The sequence below is a fragment of the Arachis ipaensis genome, chromosome B9 (assembly GCF_059453495.1).
Source record: "Arachis ipaensis isolate K30076 ecotype BB chromosome B9, ASM5945349v1, whole genome shotgun sequence".
Classification (NCBI taxonomy): Eukaryota; Viridiplantae; Streptophyta; class Magnoliopsida; order Fabales; family Fabaceae; genus Arachis; species Arachis ipaensis.
Window position 1 is genome coordinate 154497320 of NC_142444.1, and position 14656 is coordinate 154511975.

Genomic DNA, 14656 nt, shown 5'->3' on the forward strand with positions numbered 1-14656 from the left:
GATTGATTGTTTATGATAAAAAAAGTACAATATATTTTTATATAAGTTTTTTTTAAGTTAGCTTGTGACTTTAATAATTAGACTCGGTTATTAATGAGTCAGATCATAAATCGAACTCAATTTAACTTATACTTGAATTCGGCTCAACTCAATTCAAGACCAAATGTGGCATTATTTGATTAAATTAAAATCGTATTGCTTCATGAACACGTTTTCAAAGGCAGTGACAATATAATGAATATATTAATTAATTGGAAACACACAATCTTAACTCTTAACTTACGTCAAAGAGCAAGAGTTTTAAAACCTTCTTGGGTCGCACAAGAGAAAAATAAAATACACTTAATCTCACTTTCAAGTGACTTGGATTGTTAATTGGAAAAACAGGGGCTGCTATCCCTAGTTATGGAACCCAGGCTATTAAAAGAATATAGAAATATATGTTAATCCATCCAAGAAATATAAACATAAAAAAAAAAAAAAAAACAAATGGCGGAATAACAAGTATTATTTTCAAAGTCTCAAACATCAAGTTGAAGTAACTCAATGTAAAAAATGTTGAAAAGTTGATATTTGAAACAAAATAATTCAGCCTCATTAAATTGTTAAATATATTGAATTTAGAAATAACTTGAAAAGGCATACATAGACTTGGTCCAAAAAGTTGAATTCAACAAAATCCAATACCAACAGATATTTAAAAACAAGTAGTACCTAGGCATAGCCGCATAACCGGTTCATTATTAATATCCACAAAAGAGTTTGTTGTGATCTTAAATCAATAGATTCCATCCATGGAAGTTACTACTACTACTACTAGTATAGAGGGTATGTTCAGCACTTTTCCAGATGAAATTCTAGGCAGCATAGTTTCATTTCTGCCAAAAGAATCTGCACTTGAAACCAGTCTCATTTCCAAAAGATGGAGACAACTCTGGAACCAAGTTCTTCTTGCACATGGATCCTTACATGATATTACTGCCGTCCTTGCCAAATTCCTGGCCAATTTTGAGGAGCATGATCCATTGAAGCATCCGAGGAAGCTACACTTTCACTATGTTCATCATCAAGAACAAGAAGAAGATAGTGTTATGTTGGCAACTATTGCAACCAACAGTAAACTCCTTCTTGATTTCTCTGTTTCTGATGATATTAATCACAAAGAACTCGAAGCGCGCTACGATCTTCAGCTTATAATGCCACAAAAACATGTTCCATCATCACCATCATCATCCACTTTCTTGGTGAAAACACTTCATTTGAAATCAGTGAGGGATTTGACAAGTGTGGTAGTTTCTTCTATTGTTTCGAATTTGGAGCACCTTGAGAACTTGGTAATCAGTGATTGCAGTGGATTGAAGTCTTTGTTGATTGAGTCTGAATCCAAGCTTCACAAGTTGAGCATCTTAGATTGCCTGCACCTCAAGTATCTCCATCTAAGAACTTCTAAGCTTAAATCTTTCAGATACCGCGGTCTTCTTCCTCGGATTTGGCCAGAATCACACTTCAACTTGACTCATGCCAAGCTTGATTTCAGGCTAGGTCCAATTAGCAGTGACTTCAGGTCAGAAGATTTCGATGAATCGCTATTAACCATAAAGAATTCCGAAGTTCTTACTCTATGTCAATGGACTTTTGAGGTATTTTCTTTAACTTCTTATCACATCTTGTTTTATGCATTTAGTGTTTGTTTGAACAGTGCTTATTATTATATCGAATAAAAATAGTTGCATCTATTATATAGAATCAGGCATATGGTTCCTGAAAGTATTCAAATTCCTGAGAATCTTATATTATAAAATCATTCTTCTGACCACACGTAAGGCGATGTTAATCAAATAAAACCAACAACTCAATGTCCAAGATGGTTTTGTTGTAGGCACTGATATGGCCATCAATTTCTCCTTCAAGTTGTAACTTCATATTCTACAAATTAAAGGAGTTGTGTTGGATTGGAAGTCATAAGGATGAAAACAGCATCAATGCCTTAGTCTCCTTCTTGAAATTATGCCCTGCCTTGGAGCAACTTTCTTTTAAGGTATGTTAATTAATTGACTAATTAATGAATCATTTCTTAATATTATTGCCTTAATTTTTTTTTGGTAGTATCTCTCATAACTGTTTTGAATACAGATTGATCCTAAGAGCTATTCATATTGGGGTTCAAGAACAAAGTTCTCATGCTTTAAGCAAGCAACTAAGTACAAGGAACTGCAACATCTAAAGCTGATAAGGTTAATGGGATTTACAAATAGAGTGGAGGAAATATCAGTAGCAAAAAGATTAGTTGGACTAGTAGCCATGAGTGGAAAGGTTCCAAAGATAGAGGCATCAGATGGGACTCACATAGAGTAAGGATGATATAGACAAGTCAAGTTTCTAAGGTTGAGATGGTCCATGGTTTTTGTAGAATTGAATTGAATACATGTGATAAGGCTGCAGTTTTGAGCCGTACAATTAAACAGCTTGTAGGTGGCACCACCATATCCCTGTACATGATGTTTTTTCCTGAAAGGAAGTTAATGCTTGAGACAACAATGCTTTTCAGTTTTCACTCATTGAATTGTCTGTTCCAGTGTTTTGTTTCTCCTATTGCCATTCACTATATTTGTAGTAATGTGATAACATGCATAGCTGTTCTTTTGAACAAAGCCAAATTACTTTTTGTAAAGCCGACTTCCTGATCTTACATGTCTACCACTGGCTAAAAAAAACAGTAATAAACAGGTAAATTCTTAAAAGATGATGTGACGAAAATAAGTAATTGTCTAAAGAAATTTATTTTATTTTATTTTATTTATTTATTTATTTATTTTTTTGGCTGAAGAATTTTTTTTGTCGGTTAACTCATGAAGAAATTTATTTGATCTATGATAAAATGGGATAGAGAGTTAAAAAGGGCTGAGCCCAAGACCAAAAAGAAAAGTCTAGACAAAAATATTGACCAGTACTAGATTACTTTTTACACGCAATGGATATGTGCCTTTGCGTAAAATTAATAAATTATGTCACCAAAAAAAAATTAATAAATCAACTTCCATGGGTATCCTTAACTACCTACTAGTGAATCTCATAATAAGGTAGCTGAGATACCAAATTTCATATCTGAGATAATACATAAAATTAAAATTTCATAAGGTTTCCAACATTTCCATGGTTTTCTTTTTTTGGACGGAACATTTCCATAGGGTTACAAGATGTGCTCTTTATCATATTGGGTGTCTCTTTTTCGCTTAATTTTCAACGGCCCAAATTAAGCATCTCCTCGTCCTTAGCAATTTTTGTTTACAAATAAAACCCAAACCAAATAAGAAAAAACATGAAGCCCAAAATTATACGGCGTCGTTTGGGTTAAATTAAACATCGTCTTCCCCAAAACAAGGGAGAAAACCTGGAAAGAGAAGAGAAGAAACCCTTTGTTTCGCGGCGTGAGCGTTGCAAAGGTTGAAGCTTTTCATCTGAGAGAAGAGAAGAGAAGAGAAGATGGTTCTATCAAACAAGAAGCTGAAGCAGAAGCTTAGAGCTGCATTGGCCAAACAGCAAAGCAACTCTGATGTAGTTGGTGTTGATGCCCCTTCTTCTTCTTCTCCTTCTTCTCATTCTCTCAAAACTCTTCTTGACTCTTCTGCCCACAAGCCCGTATTATCCAAGAGAGAGAAACGCCGAAAGCTTCGATCTTTGGAACACCCTCCAGCTGAGGCTTCTCCAAAAGCTGCCCATGAAGTTGAAGGAAGCAACAAGGAAAATGGCTCAGAGGGTTTGGGCAGTAAGAAGAAGAATAAGAAGAGGAAGGTAAAGGATGATGCTGATGTTGCAACTGAAGCTCCCAATGATGCTGAGAAATCGACGAACAAGAAGAAGAAGAAGAAGCAGAAGCAGCAGAAGAAGAAAAAGAAGACCAAAACGGTGGAGCAAAACAATTCCAATCATGAAGGGGAAGTGCCACAAGCTACAGTGTTGAATGAGAGTAGTAATAATACTAATGCTAATAGCAGGTAATATAGCTTTTAATACTTTTATTGTAGAAGGCTAGCTGATAACAATGCAATGGTTGGATTTGTTTTCAGTAATATTGTTGTAGGAGTGTGATTATACGCTGAAACAATTTTGCCCTTTTTTTTCTTTTATTTATTTATTGTTGACTCTTTATCTGTTGGGTGATATTTTCAGTCAAGATGGTTGTGATGATCCTACAAAGGTTTATGTGGGGGGAATTCCCTATTACTCAACCGAGGATGATATTCGAAGTTATTTTGAGAGCTGTGGCACCATAACTGAAGTTGATTGCATGTGTTTTCCTGAGAGTGGCAAGTTTAGAGGGATTGCCATTATTAGTTTTAAGGTCAGTACTAATCACTTAAGCACTCTCCATTTCATTGTGTTTCAAGTTTAATCAACGGATTTTCGTTTGAGCTTCCTTGTATAGTAAGGTTAATTGCAACGGCACTTTACTGATTTTAAGATGCCTATGGCATCCATTTTATCAGAAAGCTAAAGTAGGAGTGCATATTAGTTCTCATTCAATCTGTAGATTTGTCATTTAAAAGTTTATAGTCACTTAACTAACAAACAATTTCAAGAGTTGATCATAACTTGCTATGATTTCTATGCTGTTATTCTTGCAGACAGAAGCAGCAGCAAAACGTGCATTGGCTCTTGATGGAGCTGACATGTTAGTAACTGCCAGTTTTTCTCTTCTAGAAGGATGATTTTACCACTCTTGCCCTTCTCATGTAATGCTCATAAGACTTTTCTTGTATAACAGGGGAGGACTCTTTCTTAAAATCCAGCCATACAAAGCAACTCGAGTCAATAAAATATCAGATTTTGCTCCAAAGATCATGGAAGGATACAATAGAACATATGTTGGGAATTTGTCATGGGATATAACCGAGGAAGAACTCAGAAAATTCTTCTCGAATTGCAACATAGCTTCGCTGCGATTTGGTATGGACAAGGATACTGGAGAATTTCGAGGGTATGCGCATGTGGATTTCAGTGATAGTCAGTCACTAAAAACAGCTCTTACAATGGACCAAAAGTTTTTGTCCGGGAGACCTGTCAGGATAAGTTGCGCAGTTCCTTTGAAGAAGAAACCAACAACGCATACAACCGCTGTGACTACAACTACAACTACAAGTAATGGGGTTGATGGCAAGAAATCAACTTCCACTGTTTCCGCTGTAAGTGGCAAGATAAAGAGGAGGACATGCTATGAGTGTGGCGAAAAAGGACATCTTTCATCAGACTGCCCAAAGAAACAAACTACGGATCCAGCTTCAACCTGAAGGATGCTGTAAACCCGACATGTAGTTCTTCTTTACTTGTTTCTTCTAGTGAACAGTTTGGTTGCTTTTGTTGTTCTTTATAATTTTTTTATTTTTAATCTAAAAGAAATATAGGGCAGCTCTATAATTAAACAAGTTAGCAGTTTCCTCCATTGGGCATCAATTTTTTCCCTCTAAAATGAGAAAGCTCTTTGTCTTTCATATGAACAGCCAAAAGAATGTGAAAAATAGCAAAGAAGTTCCGAAATCATTAGTGAAGAATGTCCTTTGATGTGGTAGCAGATAGTAGTAGAGTAGTAATAATAGTGGTATGTGATTTTCTTAAGAATCAGGCATTTATGTAAGTCTTTGTTTTTGTTATACCTTAACTTGGTGGTATTCGGTTACAAGTCATGAGTAATTTCTTAACTTGAAAAGAAAATCCTCACAATAACAGTCATGGCAACTGCTGGGACGCCAAAGCATCATCACAGATTTACAGTATGTTCGTTTCATGGTTGTGCCTTGGACCCAAATCCCAATACTGTTTTTTTCATGGATTCCTCCTTATAGCACCCCTGCCATTTTTTTTTCCTTCCCGTCATGATTGGATATCAAGAAGATAGACGAAACTTAATTATTATATCAATGTACAATTTCCTGATATTATATGTTGGTATTACCTTTCATGATGCTTTTCTTAAGTGCTTGTGTTTGGAAGCTTATTAAAGCAAAATTTGATATCACCCTTCAGTGTTTCTACTTTCTTTCTTAAATTAGACACTGCCATTTTCTTTACTTTTGATAGGTTCATGAAATAGGAACAATAAATTTTCTCTACCATCATTACGGTTGCAGATTACTGATGTCTTAACAAATCTCTGATAACGACAAATGCTTCAATAAGAGAGCTTGGTACTAAATTCCTTAAGCTACATGCTTCGCTTTTATATTTTTCCACAATAATAATAAAGCAAAATCTGTTAAATAATTTGATAGGTTTAACTAAATTATAATTTAATAATTTTTAATTATTAATTTCACATAAAAATAATGACTAAAACCCCAAAGTGGTCCCTGAGATTGGGCGAGTTACCCATACTTGTCCCTGACTTTCAAAATTCACTAAAAGCATCCCTGACATTTTGCTCCGGGACCCATAGTTGCCCTTCAACCCTTTCCGGCGCCAAGTCAGCAAACGGAGGGGTGATCTGGCACCACCAATGCCACGCTGGAGCCAAGCGAAACGACGCAGTATCGATTTGGCGCCCAATGAAGAAGTAAACGACGTCGTTCATAAGCTCCATCCCTTGAAAACGGTTTGCCTTCAGTCCCATATTTGTTTGAACACTCTCACACTTCTTCTCCTCTCCTCCACGCTCAGTCTTCGTCATTCTCCCATCAATGGCAGCGACCTAGCTTCGTCTTCCCCATCTCCTCTATTGTCACACGTCATTTGAAGAGTTTGGTGTTCCTTAGTCAAGTGGTTTCTCTGTCTTCTGCGTTGTTGAAGGTATGTGTTGGTTGAAATAATTTTTGAATTTATTTCATGAATCAAATTATGATGAAGGTGTATGATTGTCTTGTTACTGTGTTGGGTTGTCCTAGAGTTTCATGGCTGCATTACCTTAAAGGATTGTGTTTAAGAATTTTTGTTAGGGCAAAGGGTTTGATGTGTATATGCTCTGTTTTTTGGCAATAAAACAGAGATTTTTTCAATAGTGGGTTAATGCATGGTGGTGACTGTGATATTAATGTATAGGGATTTTAATCGATGTTGAAGTCGTGTAATATGATGGTGTGAGTTTTAATGGTTTTGCTTTGTTGGTGCAGATGGATGTGTTGTTGGATATAATGTTTCATCATGGAGGAAACTTTGAGAAAGATGATGAAGGAAAACTGAGATATACCCCTGATAACTTAACCTGCCTAGGTGATCTGGATGAGGATACCTTGGACATTTTCTTCATAAGGAATTATTACAAGGAGTTAGGCTATGACAAGATCCTTCATTGTTGGTGGCTAGTTCCCGGGAGGACGTTAGAAACTGGATTAAGGAATCTAAACAGTGACAATGAGCTTAGAGAGATGTGTTTCCTTGCTCACAAGAATAATGGATTGGTGGATGTGTATTTTGAACATGGGGTGTCATCTCCAGATTATTTACAAGATGAGGAGGAAAAGGCTGGCATGGATGCAAAAGAAGAAGGTGCCATGGTCACTCCTAATGACAAAGTGAGGAATCCCAACAGTGAATCCCCCCAAGACAAGGCAACGCCTGTCAACACCATTGACATCCCGAACCCTCAAATTAATCCGACTCCTCCTAGTAATCCAACACCTCTAACTATGCCAGAATCTGTCACGAATCCAAAACCTCCAAGTCAGGAGAAGCCTCTTCCCAATCCAAATGATCAATCACAGGCAAAGCCTGCTACTTATCAAAAGCCAAAACCTCCCACTAATCCACAGCCGAAGCCTCCTACTAATCAATTTGCAAAGCCTCCTACTAATCCACAGCCAAAGCCTCCTACACATCAAAAGCCAAAGCCTCCTACTACTTCAAAGTCGAAGCCTCCTACCAAGCCAATTCTCCCCAAAAGTGTGCCAACTGCAACATCTAACTCCACACTAAAATCCACCTTGAAGAAGAAAACGACAACAACCACCCCTAATTTTAGGCCTTGTACGAGGAGTGTTGCTAAGGGAAAGGCGGTGTTGCAAGCAGGACAGGAGGGAGGTGATGCACTATGGTCTGATTCATATGATAGTGACGAAGATAGTTTGTATGAGCCAAGGATCGAAGATAGTTCTTCGTCTGATGATGATGATTATGATAATGATGTTTGTAAGGCTAAGACTATTAAGGAAGACATCAATTTTAAACATTCTCCTGCTGCTGCGTTTGCTAAGGATAAAGAGCAAGTTATGAGTGAGGATGATGCATTTGTTGAGGAGGTCTCAGATGGGGATGTGGACCTAGGCTTTGTGGGTGGAACAGGGGATGATGCATATAATGCATATGATCCAGGGGCTGACTCAGACGGGGCAAATTCATGGCATTCTGAAGAAATGAAAACTCCCCCCAATTCAGAGGATGAGGGGGCAGATGAGGAGTCCGAAGATTTTTGTCCTGTGTTCAGAGAAGGTATAAGGTTTGGAGAACTGCAAATGGAAGTTGGCATGAAATTCAACACAAAATGGGACTTTAAGGAGGCTGTAAGGGAGTTCACAATCCAAGAGGGTAGACGGATTAGGTTCAGGAAAAATGACAACGTGAGGATGAGGGCTACATGTCAGGTGAAAGGATGTCCATGGGTGGTGTATGCATCAAGGGATCATGAAGATACTTGTTGGCAAATAAAGACATTCCTTAATGATCACACATGCCCAAGGGAAGATAAGAACAGGGCAGCTAACAGAAATTGGGTGGCGAGTAAACTAGTCAAGAAGGTTAGGAAGTACCCCAATTTTAAGCATTGTGATGCAGCCACTTACTTCAAGTCAAGGTTTGACTTGACCTTGAACAAGAACTCAATATCAAGGGCCCTCTTTGATGCACGTAATGCTGTGTTTGGGGATGAAAAGGAACAATACAAAAAGCTGAGGGATTATGGTCTTACACTTCTCAAGACTAACCCTGGATCAACAGTTGAAATTTGTTGCACTCCCCAACCTGAGTTTGATCCAGTATTTGATAAAATGTATGTGTGCTTGAGTGGTTGCAAGAGTGGTTTCAAAGCCGGATGCCGACCGTTGATTGGACTGGACGGTGCTTTCTTGAAAACTCAATTTGGTGGACAAATTCTATCGACAGTGGGTCAGGATGCTAATCACCATATCTACATCATAGCGTGGGCAATTGTTGGAGTAGAAAACAAAGAGAATTGGAAGTGGTTTCTTGAGTTGCTACACCAGGACCTTGGAGACTATAGGCAAAATGGGTGGTGCTTTATCTCTGACATGCAGAAGGTATTCTCTAACTCATGAGTATCTTAGAAAATAGTGGAATGTTAGTCATGAGTGGATATGAAAATTGCCCTCTTTGTTATATGTTTACTAGAAAATTGCATGGTTTGTTATATGAAAATATAAGGGAATTGTATGGATTGTGTATATTATTAGTTATGAGTAGAGATGAAAACTGTCTGCTGTTTATATGCTGAACTTTAATAATGAGGATGAGCCCCGATAGATATGATGGACTTATATCAGTATCGTTTCTCAAAAACAGGGACTATTATGTGTAAATTGATAAAAGTCAGGGACTATTATGTATAAATTGTTATAAGTCAGGGACTGTTATGGTGAGCGTCAATGAAAGTCATGCTCTATTATGGTGATATGGTATGTGGTTTTGTACACAGGGTTTGTTGCCGGCAATGGAAGAGGTGATGCCCCGTGTTCATCACCGCTTTTGTGTTTGGCACTTGTGGCAGAATTTTAACAAGCAATGGAAGGATTTACAACTAAGATCCTTGCTGTGGGAGTGTGCACGAGCCACCACGTATGAAGAGTTCAGAGATAATATGAACAAGATCAAGATTATCAACGAGGATGCATGGGCGTATCTATCAAAGTGGGGAGGAGAACACTGGACCAGGAGTCAATTCAGTCACAGGCCTAAATTGGATAGCATATGTAATAATGCGTGCGAGGTATTCAACTCAAAAATTAAAGAGGCCATGGCCAAGCCAATCATTACTTTGCTTGAAGGTGTGAGAATGTTTGTCATGAGAACAATAGCTAAGAACAAGGTAAAATTAGCTAATCATGTGGGTAAGTTACCGCCAGTAATTCACAGTCGTCTGGAAAAAGTGAGAAAAGAGTCAAAACATTGGCACCCAATATGGACAGGTGATACTGGTTATGAGAAATTTGAGGTACACGGTTACCCAGCCAACCATGTTGTTGATCTAGAAAAACACCTATGCACATGTCAATTTTGGATGCTGACAGGTGGATTTTATTTTGTCCAATGTAACATTCATTCATATATTACTACCTAACACTAAGTACTAAATTGATTCATTCCTGTTTCGGATGTAGGAATACCCTGTGTGCATGCATGTGCTGCACTAGCTAGGGTGAACAAGAATCCAGAGGATTTTTGCCACAAACTAGTTACTATGGACTCATATAGGGAGACATATCAGCATCATATTAATCCCATTCCTGGGCAGACTTTCTGGGAGGTTTCAGAATCTCTTAAGCCCCAACCTCCAAAGATTAAGAGGGGTCCAGGTAAGTTACAACAAAAAAGGCGGATAGGCACAGATGAAGCTAAGGGTGGCTCGAAGAAATCCAAACCCACTTCCACCAAGGACAACACAAACCTAAAGAGGCAGCTTGCACCATTCACATGCAGCTACTGTGGGGAAAAAGGACACATAAAGAGGGGTTGTAAAAAGAAAAAACTAGCAGATGCTGCTACAAAAGCCAAAGCTGCTGCTGCTGCACAAGCAAAAGCTGCTGCTAAGAATACAACTAGAGCTGAAAATAATGTTGTTGAAGATGGTCAGAATGCTGCTGAACCTGACCTCAATGCTGAACCTGATCCGAATGCCACTGATGATGCCAATGTTGGTAAAGATGCTCCGGCTGATGATGATGACACTAATGTCCAACCAGTTGAAGTTGACCTTTCTCAACCAATTTACTCTGAACCAGAGGAGTCTCAGCAGGTAATCAACTTATTTTTCATCTAATGACAACTTGTAAATTGTTTAGTGTTATGTAATTATAACCACACCATCTGATATACTACAATTCTTGTAGGCTACTGAAGTTTGTACCATCACTAAGTCAAGACCGGATAAGCTCCCACCAAAGAGAAAGTCATCTGTCTCACCAACTTCTGCCCATGAGCCAGTGAATCCCATGCAAGGTGCTAGCTCAGGAACAGCTGCAAGACTTGGCAGTATCCTCAAGTTCATTCCCACTCCAGGATTCAAGGCACCAAGGAAGAAAAATTGAAGACTCTTGCTTGTTGTATTGGGATGTATTTTGTATAAGACAATTTCAAAGTAATTTTGTATAGCAATGCCATGCTTGTTTGGTTAGGATTACTTTGTTACCAGACATATGCTTATGTTTATTTTGTTACCAGCACCTTCTTATGGCTTTGTAAGGCAGTCAAAACTTATGAATCATGACTTTGTTATGTTAAAATGATTAATATATTTTGCTATTGCTATATATCCAGATTTTCTTTAGTGGTACAAAAATAGTTAGTATCTCCAACAGGTTGGCTAACACAGTTACATGTTGAACAAGTTTTTTTCATTCATGCAAATATTACACATATGAACTCAATCGCATCATTACTCAACATTGAGATCAAAGTTTGCAAAATACCACTAGTAAGAACAACAACATTACAGAAACAACCACAAACAATAATTTGATCATAAGCTTTTGACTCCTAACATCCGATTCTAATTTTCCAGCCTCCAACCTTCTGTCATCTTCTGCTCTTCATTATAGTTAAGACTTTCTGATTTTGCAGGGACAGCCTCTTGCCCAGCATCTGCCCAAACAAACAAACCACACCATCTTTTACCAATTGTCTGCAGTCAACGAATGTTTCAATAACCAAATTAGAAGTTGGAGAAGGAATGAAAAATCAGGAAAAATCAACAATTACAGCTAACATTATAATTTGGACATCCAAAAAAGGGCTTATTTGGGTTGGAATGTGTCCCAGACCACCGGAGCACAGGTCGGCAGCCGCAACCACACCATTCTGGTACACGCGTAGCCCTACTACGATTTTGGGTCTTCGCCCTGTATCCATTGCTTGTTGACCGTATCGAGCTCCCACTGGCTTGCCCTTCACCTCCAAACATTGCTTCAGAGCTTCAATGGTGGTCCAGAATTATATTACGAAGGAGAGAAGAAGAGATACTAGTTATAATAATGATTCTTAGGTTTTAGGGTTTTATTGGGACCAGGGACCACATTGGGTACAAAATTCAGATTTGCCACATCAGCTAGCCGTTGCTGGCTCCAGCGTGGCATTGGTGGTGCCAGATCACCCCTCCGTTTGCTGACTTGGCGTCGGAAAGGGTTGAAGGGCAACTATGGGTCCCGGAGCAAAATGTCAGGGATGCTTTTAGTGAATTTTGAAAGTCAGAGACAAGTATGGGTAACTCGCCCAATCTCAGGGACCACTTTGGGGTTTTAATCAAAAATAATTATATATGAGTTTTCACTTAATAATAATGCTTAAATGAATTTTTTGCTTTATCTATGTGCCCCGTTGAAGAATACTAGATAGGGCATGCCATGAGTGTGAGGAAAAACACCGTAGCTTCAAGTACAAGTTAAATTTCGGTTTGATAAAATGTTTATTTTTTAGAAATTTATAAAAATTAACTTTTGAAATACAGCTTTCCAAAAATTATTTATATATTTGATAAATTAAATTAAAAATAATTTTTAATAAGTTTAAACAACAATAATTATATTTAGTAAAATAATTTTTAAAATTTAAAAATAATATAATAGATAGAATTGTAAAAGTTAAATTTAAAAATTAATTAATGTATAAGATTGTATTAAATTTTTAAATTTTAAGTAATATATTTTTAAAAAATTGCAATCATAAATAGTCTTTTTAATTTACCAAACGTAAAATGTGAAGCTTAAAAGCACATTTCCAAAAAATGTTACCAAACTAAGTCTATATCTTGATTCACCCTAGTTAACATATTCACACAAATTTTTGTTTTTTTCATTTCTTATCTATCGCATTTAGTATTTAGTATAAAAATGAGAGAGACCAAATGTAGAAAAAATCACGGTTGATGTAGTCAAGTAGTAGTTGTTGGGAGGGATTTGTTGAGGAATGTGAAAGAACAGCCACCCTGTCTTCAAGCAAGAATATTAAAAAGTAATCACAGAGATACACACACAATTTTAGTTTGTGATTAATCATTATCATCTAATACTCTGTGTCTTGTGATATGTATTTTGTTATCTCAATAAAGAGTAAACATATAAGGTAGGTATGTTGGTCAATAGTGAGTACTAGTTTCCGCAGAATATGGTAATTGATTGGTTCCCTCCCTGATTGCAATTGTGAAGGTTTCACGGGAATAATTTTGACTTTCTATGAGCAACCTAATGAGAATTTTGTCCTCACTTTCACTTTGGTCGTCCGTGACCTAAGATTGGGACTCAGAGGGACATTTGCTATGTTTGTTACTTAGTATCAAGGCATAATATATATACATAATGCAGGAATTGGCTTATAAATCAATAATAATAGTATAATACGTTACATTACATTACCCTGTGCTTGCTTTCTGATGCTAGAAAGAATGGAAATGGTGGTTGAAGGCGAAGCAAGGATGAGAGCCGCAGTAGTAGTATACTATCTCTCCCGAAATGGCCAGCTGGAGCATCCACATCTCATGGAGGTTCCATTCTCTTCTTCTACACTCTTGTCTCTCAAAGGTACTAACTAACAACAAATTAAACAAAATCATTTAGCTAACCATGATAAATTAAAACGCATGCATTTCATAATTATTAGTTGTGACGTGATCATCAGATGTGCTAAACAGATTGACTTATCTCCGTGGAGAAGGAATGCGCAACATGTATTCTTGGTCCTCAAAAAGGTACTATTTAATTTCTTCCTAGAAAGCTACCAAAATTGCATCCAAAGTAACTGTAGTTAACATGTGCAGGAGTTACAGAAACGGATTTGTGTGGCAAGATTTGACAGAGAACGATTTCATTTACCCGACTAACGGCCACGATGAGTATGTTCTCAAAGGAACGCTACTCATTCAACCTTCTCACAGTCTCACCTCTTTTGACGACACGTTAAGCTCCGATGCCGATCATGCAGACTCGTCGTCTTCATCCACCACCGCCGTCAAGGTTTACAAGGCAAACGCATGCACCAATGCTGCTAATGCTTCCACTCAGACCGACAACAAGAACCAACTTGATGCGGTGAGTGATAATAATGACGGAATTTCAATTTCAATTTCTTGTTCTGGATCTGGATCTGGATCTGGTGATATAAGAAACCAGAAGACGGAGATTGATCGACCAAGCGGGAGGATGAAGGCTTCTGCTTCTGCACTTATGCATTTCATCAGGTGTCGATCTTCTTCAATGGATTATGCCAATTAAGGCCCAACTCACACACCTTCTCAAGGCCCAACTCATACTCTTATGTTATGCCCAATTACAAATGTAACGTAACCGTCTCTGATGTGATGCCCTCTAAGGTGTGTTTATTCAATTATTACATCACCAAAGCAAAAACCTTATATTATACAAGGCCACCTTCACATTCACGAATCACATGTTCAATCTCAACCTCTTATTCTGCTTCTATTCTATTCGTAGCTTTACTATAACTACTAAAA

General features: G+C 37.6%; 4 protein-coding genes and 1 long non-coding RNA gene across 6 annotated transcripts; 4 read left to right on the forward strand and 1 right to left on the reverse strand.

Moving 5' to 3' along the window:
* The first annotated feature begins 633 nt into the window (after positions 1-633).
* LOC107617594 (F-box family protein) lies at positions 634-2671 on the forward strand. Its single transcript, XM_088499595.1, has 4 exons — positions 634-1640; positions 1880-2038; positions 2134-2384; positions 2520-2671. The coding sequence occupies exons 1-3, from the start codon at positions 795-797 to the stop codon at positions 2353-2355; spliced, it is 1227 nt and encodes a 408-aa protein (XP_088355721.1). The 5' UTR covers positions 634-794; the 3' UTR covers positions 2356-2384; positions 2520-2671.
* Positions 2672-3374: 703 nt separating this feature from the next.
* Positions 3375-5652, forward strand: PHIP1 (phragmoplastin interacting protein 1). The gene is made up of 4 exons (XM_016319391.3): positions 3375-3995; positions 4171-4342; positions 4626-4672; positions 4766-5652. Exons 1-4 carry the CDS (start codon positions 3484-3486, stop codon positions 5286-5288), a joined length of 1254 nt encoding a protein of 417 aa, XP_016174877.1. The 5' UTR covers positions 3375-3483; the 3' UTR covers positions 5289-5652.
* Positions 5653-10396: 4744 nt separating this feature from the next.
* Positions 10397-11243, forward strand: LOC148546863 (uncharacterized). The gene is made up of 2 exons (XM_088498181.1): positions 10397-10951; positions 11046-11243. The coding sequence occupies exons 1-2, from the start codon at positions 10397-10399 to the stop codon at positions 11241-11243; spliced, it is 753 nt and encodes a 250-aa protein (XP_088354307.1).
* A 346-nt stretch (positions 11244-11589) lies between these two features.
* LOC110266383 (uncharacterized) lies at positions 11590-14399 on the reverse strand. Its single transcript, XR_002353705.2, has 3 exons — positions 14087-14399; positions 13563-13734; positions 11590-11836 (listed from the first exon to the last, which is right to left on the reverse strand). It is a non-coding gene; the product is annotated as an uncharacterized LOC110266383 (long non-coding RNA).
* LOC107617596 (protein SOSEKI 4) lies at positions 13515-14622 on the forward strand. 2 transcript variants are annotated; one of them, XM_016319394.3, is made up of 3 exons: positions 13515-13727; positions 13825-13894; positions 13964-14622. In XM_016319394.3, the coding sequence occupies exons 1-3, from the start codon at positions 13580-13582 to the stop codon at positions 14415-14417; spliced, it is 672 nt and encodes a 223-aa protein (XP_016174880.1). In that variant the 5' UTR covers positions 13515-13579; the 3' UTR covers positions 14418-14622. The 2 variants fall into 2 exon arrangements, with proteins under 2 accessions (XP_016174880.1, XP_088356803.1); XM_088500677.1 differs by having other exon boundaries at positions 13973-14622.
* Positions 14623-14656: the final 34 nt, after the last annotated feature.

Excerpts from the sequence above, each read along its gene's own strand:
- LOC107617594 (XM_088499595.1), top strand. The coding sequence starts at position 795 with ATGGAAGTTACTACTACTACTACTAGTATAGAGGGTATGTTCAGCACT. Across the intron at positions 1,641-1,879 it reads TATGTCAATGGACTTTTGAG|GCACTGATATGGCCATCAAT; the intron begins GTATTTTCTTTA and ends GTTTTGTTGTAG. Across the intron at positions 2,039-2,133 it reads TGGAGCAACTTTCTTTTAAG|ATTGATCCTAAGAGCTATTC; the intron begins GTATGTTAATTA and ends TTTTGAATACAG.
- PHIP1 (XM_016319391.3), top strand. The coding sequence starts at position 3,484 with ATGGTTCTATCAAACAAGAAGCTGAAGCAGAAGCTTAGAGCTGCATTG. Across the intron at positions 4,343-4,625 it reads TTGCCATTATTAGTTTTAAG|ACAGAAGCAGCAGCAAAACG; the intron begins GTCAGTACTAAT and ends TTATTCTTGCAG. Across the intron at positions 4,673-4,765 it reads GCTCTTGATGGAGCTGACAT|GGGAGGACTCTTTCTTAAAA; the intron begins GTTAGTAACTGC and ends CTTGTATAACAG.
- LOC148546863 (XM_088498181.1), top strand. The coding sequence starts at position 10,397 with ATGGACTCATATAGGGAGACATATCAGCATCATATTAATCCCATTCCT. Across the intron at positions 10,952-11,045 it reads AACCAGAGGAGTCTCAGCAG|GCTACTGAAGTTTGTACCAT; the intron begins GTAATCAACTTA and ends CAATTCTTGTAG.
- LOC107617596 (XM_016319394.3), top strand. The coding sequence starts at position 13,580 with ATGCTAGAAAGAATGGAAATGGTGGTTGAAGGCGAAGCAAGGATGAGA. Across the intron at positions 13,728-13,824 it reads TACACTCTTGTCTCTCAAAG|ATGTGCTAAACAGATTGACT; the intron begins GTACTAACTAAC and ends CGTGATCATCAG. Across the intron at positions 13,895-13,963 it reads TATTCTTGGTCCTCAAAAAG|GAGTTACAGAAACGGATTTG; the intron begins GTACTATTTAAT and ends TAACATGTGCAG.